The 7,385-nt window shown below is 32.5% G+C and overlaps 1 protein-coding gene across 1 annotated transcript in view; it reads left to right on the forward strand.

Annotated features, from left to right (window-relative positions):
- Window positions 1-6,949, forward strand: part of LOC149781262 (DNA ligase 3-like) — a 116,143-nt gene extending 109,194 nt beyond the window's left edge. Inside the window, exon 22 of the mRNA XM_089935348.1 lies at window positions 2,325-6,949. Within this exon, the coding sequence (XP_089791474.1) occupies window positions 2,325-2,429 (105 nt within the window). The 3' untranslated portion in view covers window positions 2,430-6,949. The remainder of the gene's footprint in view (window positions 1-2,324) is intronic.
- The last annotated feature ends 436 nt before the right edge of the window (window positions 6,950-7,385 follow it).

A 7,385-nucleotide genomic window follows, 5' to 3' on the forward strand; every position in this document is an offset into this window, starting at 1 on the left:
ATGATAATCAAAGTTTTATGTTCATGAAGGCCCATGGGCATTACTGTATTAGAAATTTCCTTTGATGTTTGCCATCTTTGGCAAAGTCAGTAATGAGTAAAAAGAAAATAAACCAAGAAACAAAATGAAAATTACCCATCTTGGGACTAACATTATAATTCCATTTTAATTCTTTGAAAATAAAATTTGTACTTCAAATCCCCCGATATCTCTAAATTGGAGAAATATTAGTATGTGAAATTTGGCATCTTGGTGGAAACTTTAATACCATTTAAAATTTCAAATGCGTCATGGCCTCTATTAAATGCTACATAGAACGGGTCAAAACCTATTGAGTCTCTTTTTTCTCTCTAAATATCTTGAGTTCAGCTTAGACACTTTGAAATTGCACTTTGTATGATAACGGGAATTGTGCTGTTAATTTTTTTATAAATTAGATGCCTTATGTTATACCTACACAGTCAGACTTGTAAAAAATGGAATAGCATTTGACCAAAATAGTAGTATGAAGGAAAAGGATGGATTAGTCTTACAACACACACTATTATAATGCTGTCAGGGGCCCCGAGTGGCCGAGTGGTCTAAAGCGCTGTCCGTTACGGACCACTGCCATCTCACCTCTGTCTGCATGGGTTCGAGTCTCGGATTCAGCCAATGTGGGTATGTGAGAAAGCTTGCCAGTAGCTTCTCGTGGGTCGGTGGTTCTTTCCGGGGTTTTCCCAGGTTCTTCCTCCACCATTGATACTGGCCGCCATATATGGCCTATCGTGTGCTGAAAAATGGCGTTAAACCCTACAACAACAACAACAACAACAACAGTTATAATGCTGTCAGTGGTAGGCATGGAATATATCACCTTATATTGAGACATAAAGGTTATAATTTTCCCAATTTAAATATATTGTCCCTTATTCTTGCTTTCATTTTGGAATGGTATTTTATATATTAAAATAAACAATATCATTTTTGCAATAGCCCACATGCAAATCTAAAGATGAGCTAAAATCTCTTATGCCAAACTGTTCATTTTAGTCATTTATTTACAGTGAAAGGTGTTTGTTACAAATGCCAAAATGTTCATTTTAGTCATTTATTTACAGTGAAAGGTGTTTGTTACAAATGCCAAAATGTTCATTTTAGTCATTTATTTACAATGAAAGGTGTTTGTTACAAATGCCAAAATGTTCATATTAGTCATTTATTTACAATGAAAGATATTTGTTACAAATGCCAAACTGTTCATTTTAGTCATTTATTTACAATGAAAGGTGTTTGTTACAAATGCCAAAATGTTCATTTTAGTCATTTATTTACGATGAAAGGTGTTTGTTACAAATGCCAAACTGTTCATTTTAGTCATTTATTTACAATGAAAGGTGTTTGTTACAAATGCCAAACTGTTCATTTTAGTCATTTATTTACAATGAAAGGCATTTGTTACAAATGCCAAACTGTTCATTTTAGTCATTTATTTACAATGAAAGGCATTTGTTACAAATGCCAAAATGTTCATTTTAGTCATTTATTTACAATGAAAGATATTTGTTACAAATGCCAAAATGTTCATTTTAGTCATTTATTTACAATGAAAGGTATTTGTTACAAATGCCAAACTGTTCATTTTAGTCATTTATTTACAGTGAAAGGTATTTGTTACAAATGCCAAAATGTTCATTTTAGTCATTTATTTACAGTGAAAGGTGTTTGTTACAAATGCCAAAATGTTTATTTTAGTCATTTATTTACAGTGAGATTGTTTGTTACAAATGCCAAAATGTTCATTTTAGTGATTTATTTAGAATGAAAACTATTACAAATGCCAAAGAAGAATGGCTGCAGATTATTTGCTCAGAACAAAATTTCTAACTTACAGCAAATGTAACCGTAATACAGTTTGGTTGGTCAAACAGAAAAAGTTGCAACTCTTCAATAACCAGTAAAATTCCAAAATCTTTTCCAAACAGTATTAACACTAAGGTGATCTTGTGACTCCCAGTAATTAATAGTTTATTCGAAACATAGCTGCTTAGAATGTTTTTTTTTCCTCTACATTTTATGTTTAAATGTTTCTAAATGGTAATGACGTTTTATAGATTTCATAGTGGTAACAGTGTTTTACAATCATAATTTTTTACCAGTGATGGTTACAAATCAACTTGTGAGAATTTAACCACCATTAATGTTCTCAAATTTTAAAATAATACATTGTTATCACCTATTTTACCCCCAACCCCCCCAAACCAAAAGGAAATACCCAGATAGATAACATGGGCATTTGGATTCCAGTAGTTTTAAATGTATTAATTTCCTCTTTTATTATTCAGGAGGAGAAGGTTGAGTGCTCTGGAGTATGTGTTAAAGTAGACTGGTTGTGGAAATGCATAAAGACCAAGCAGCTTGTGAAAACAGTTGACTATGCTCTGAACTGAAAGGAAACATAAAGAATACAGCTCTTCCTTGTTGTAATGTGATTGTTGGGTTCCATCAATGTTGACCCCATTATGTACTAAGTCGTACTAGTGAGAATTGTGTTATGTACTGATTTACGGTATTATGAACACTGCAGTACTGTGGAACCCCGCTATAATGCAATAATTAGGGTTTTAAAAAATTGGATCGTGTTAATCAGGGTCACGTTAATGCAGGGTTTTACATTATTTTAGTTTTTTCAGAGAACAGCTTATTGGCACATATATGTGTATTCATGTCTAATGTATATGATGAATAAGGTATCAACACCATTTACTATCATGCGTTTGTGGCATGCAGCTCATCTATAATGCATGTAATTCCATTGAAAAATTGAACAGATTTACAATATTCAATAAAAATTTTCCCAGATCATTGTGTCTGAATTCAACATCTAATATAAAGCATGAACAGAGTACCAACAGCGTTTACTTGCCATCTGATATTGTACCGTCGGGGCTTGCAATTAATTCATAATATATGTAATTCCATTGCAAAAATTGCATACATATTTAAACTATTCAATAATTTTGTGACGCATCATTATGTGTCTGAATTCAATGGGAAAAATTAACAGCAAAATTAGGTTAAGAAAGACGAAGCATGTGTACGGTTCATTACGTTCCAGGGTCAATGAATGGTGTCTATACAAATTTCATACTGCTAAAATTTTCTCATATGCATTTCCGTGTAAATTTATCCATTGCAAATTTCCAATAATTAGCGCTTGTACGCCTATTCATTTGAACGACTACAGCAAGAATAATTAACAATCAACACATGCTTTCAGCATGCATATAACTTTTACTTCAAATTTTGTGAATATCGAAAGAAATGTTTGAAAACTACTATATTAATCATTGCGTAAAGTGCAGAGAACGACTTGTGTTTGTGAACTTGCTTTTCCATAATGGTTAAATATATTTATAAAAAAATAGGAAATTGATAACGAGTTCATAAACAAACACCACACCCATGTAAAAACAAGAGAACTAAGTGCAGTAGGCCTGCAATGGTCACGAGTCACTTTTTAAAGAAAATTGTAAAGCTGAACACATGTACAATTTCATGCCCTTTCAATTTCCAGCTAATAAAGCGGACATTATTTACTGGTCAACTGATTGCTTCTAATAGCACTGCCAAGCCCAGCAAACATGTTGGTGGCTTTCGTTTTTTGATGTTTATTAAATTGTGAGAATCATTTATCAATCACCGCATTGTCTGCTGCTTGGTTGTGTATGCAGTTAAAGTAGAAACACATGTTGGCTATTGTTTGTACAATGATTGTATACAGAATTAATTAAAGACAATCACAAAGACGACTTACTGGCTTTACCCATGGATCAGTAATAAGTGACATTTCCGATAATGTTCATTTTGGCATAACATTTCAAAAACCTGGTGAAATTGTTAAATTTCACAAGCCAAGCCACAATCATATTAGATTCGATTTCAAGCACAAACTCTTCCCCAAAATGATAATAAACATTTTACACACATTTCTCGTACCTTAAAAAAAAGTATTTTTCTGGGTACGAGAAAAATACATGTACATGTATTTAAAATTTCAGGAACCACACCACGATTGTATTATATCCAAATTCATACACGATCTCTTCCCCAAAATGATAATAATTTTTTTTTGCACAAATTGCAGGGAATGAATTGTGTTTGTGAACTTGCTTTTCCATAACGGTAAAATATTTTTATGAAAAATAGGAAATTAATAGCAAGTTCATAAGCAAACCCCATACACATGTAAAACCCAAGAACTAAGTGCAGTAGGCCTGCAATGGTCATGAGTCACTTTTATTAAAACTGATTGTGTCTAATAACACTGCCAAGCCCAGCAAACATCTTGGGGGCTTTTGTTTTTGATTATTAAACTGTGAGAATCTTTTATCAACCACCACATTGTCTGCAGCTTGGTTGTGTATGCAGTTAAGGAAGAAATAGATGTTGGCTATTGTTTGAGCAATGATTGCATACAGAATTGATTGAAGACAATCACAAAGACGACTTACTGGCTTTACTTATGGACCAGTAATAAGTAACATTTCCGATAATGTTTATTTTGGCATAACACTTCAAGAACCTGTTGATATTGTTAAATTTCAGAAGCTATGTCACGATCATATTATATTAAAATTCATACTTTAAAAAAATCATTTCTAGGTACGAGAAAAATACACATACATACATGTATTTAAAATTTCAGGAACCACGCCATGATCATATTAAATTCAAATTCATATGCGATCTCTTCCCCATAATGATAAAAAAATATTTATACACTATTTCATGTACTTTGAACAAAAAATATTTTTTCATATGCGAATGAATATAAAAAAATTCGGGAGCCGCACCACAACCGCGTTATATCCGAATTTGTGTTATAGCAGGGCGCATTATAGCGGGTTGCACTGTATCAGTATATACCAAACTGTGATATCACAGGAATGATCTAAAATATGATGGGGGATAGGTAAGCATATCCCCAGTCAGTTGTTATATAAATTATATTTATTAACTTCAATATACATGTAGCTGTATATTTTAACTTTGTAAGTAATTATGTTTTAAAAAGAAAATATAATACAAAGTTTCAGGTTGTTTTCTTTCTACCCTTATTGTGATGCAGTTTATAGACCAAATTAAGTACAATGTTTTAAAGTTGGTCATGTGGTCCAAAGTACTATGTAATCTTCAGAATTGCATTATAATAACAATACGTGTTACTATGAGGAGAGCTGTATGGAAACTCTTTCCTTTGGAAACCAAACTGGTGGAAACCATTTCCATTGGATACAAAAATGATGGCTATATTCATAGCTTCTCAAGACTTTTTGGGAAATTCTCAAATAAATTCTGATTTTAACAAAAGTAATGTAGAAAATTGTTCTTGCATGGAACAAAAGATTATAATCCATGCAAATGTTGGATTCTTGTACTTGCATGAATTGAAATGACCTCTCCCATTGGAGGAGAGTGCAGTTGGTAAAAATAGGGCAAAGCGAGCATAGAAAGTTCCAAATGTTCAAAATAGACACATGAAAAATCTGTTTATACACTTTGTCAGGTTATTAAAATTCTGATAAAATGCTTTTACAACTTTTAACATTTTAAAACTTGAAAGGGGTCGAAAATCCGAAACAGTTTAAATAGTAGTGTCAGGATTTGTTATCAGCAGTGGACCTGAATATATCCATGAATTCCTAGATTACATCCCATTTTTTTTTTTTTTTTTTTAAATCATCCATTTTATTTTTGTTGTTGTTTTTTGGGCAGGGTATAGTTTTTACAATCGTGTCTCTTTGTCAGAATTCAGTAAATGTAATTTCTGGCATTATTAGTCATGACTACAGAGCAAAAAACTTCTTTTTTGAATTTTTGATCTTCTACTTTGCAAGACACAGAGGTCAGTATTTTACTTTGATTATTAATGCATGGTATTGAAACTAAAGGAGATTGGGGGAATGGCATGAAATCATGACAGGTCTAAGTAAACTTCTATTTCTGGGCATGTTTACATCAAATGACAGACTTTAGTCGGTTACTTTATCTAAAATTTCACCCTGCCAAGATCTAATCACAAATGAAACCCTAGTTAAGGCTTGGTTAATTCTGCTGGATATATTTCTTAATGAAAAGAGGTATACTATTAGTGACATGTTGTGCTCCCAATTTTATTGTTGAATGTAATAAAACTGACTTATAATCACATATTAATATTTCATTCAGTACCATAGATTTTCTTTATTGTATGAGAGAAGAGCATTAAATTTATTTTTTAACCTCTGGAAAATTTTATTTGAAATGTTCTATCATTTTCTTACCCGAAACAGTACAAAAAGGACATAGTACATGCCTATATGCAAGAAAACAGTATCTTTATATACATTTGAGCACTATGCACATTTTTTATTATAGAACTTGCTTTAACTCGACACTGTTGGTTAGCTGGTTAATTACATTTATAGCATTATTATCTGTATCATCCTGAGGCTTGGACCCAAGTGCCTTTACAAAGGACATCTAGGCAGCTGCCCCAGACTGAACTGAGCAGGCACTGAACCTTCAAATGTTTTGGCTGTTTTATAGAGGTGACTGGTATACAGGAGTTTTGATTTTCACTAAAATAGCCTTATTGAAAGCAAAATGCGACCAGTCAGCCTTGAGGGTCATATTGTAATAAGGGATAGTTTATAGAAGATGTACTTTATTTATCTTTTTATTTTCAACTTTTAAATCTTAGCCACATTTTGTGACCAATTGGGTATTCATTCCTTAAATTCCCAGTTCTGCTTTCCATAAAATATGTTGGATGTTTATTGTCTGAATACATGCATGCTCCAATAAGATGAAAAGAAAATAAAAGAGCAAAATTAAACTTGAGAACAATGTCTGGTGTATAGGGTAACTTTTCATGCTGGCAGCTAATATTTCATTATTGTCAATGTAAATAAAGATTAATTGTTAAGACTTGACATTTATCATTTACCCCTATGTTCCCAGAATTTTCATGATTCGCTTTGGACAGTTCTGTCATAATGGGTCTCTTTAGAGATGAAGCCATGCTTGGGTACATGGGGTTGGTAGAAAAAAGCATGGTGTAGAAATCTCTCTCTGTTCTTGAAGTTTTCTCCAGTTTTACATTGCCAGTTGAATCCTTCATGGTATTACTTTGTGGAATTCCAAGCAGTGTGATGCAGGAGTATACAAATTGTATAAAGTTTCAATTTTTCTTGTTCTCTTGACTCTGGGCTAAGAGAGTGTAGTCAGTCTGTTGTCAACAATAAGTTGAGCATCCAAAGATGACTTGTAGTCTGGATTTTGCAAACTTTGTGAATTATCTTGCTTTTACATCTGGCAGTCCTGGAATATTTGTCACAGTTACAGTAGTTGAAAAAAAATTG

Source organism: Sinohyriopsis cumingii, chromosome 15 (assembly GCF_028554795.1).
Source record: "Sinohyriopsis cumingii isolate HCF-2022 chromosome 15, ASM2855479v2, whole genome shotgun sequence".
NCBI classification, from domain to species: Eukaryota; Metazoa; Mollusca; class Bivalvia; order Unionida; family Unionidae; genus Sinohyriopsis; species Sinohyriopsis cumingii.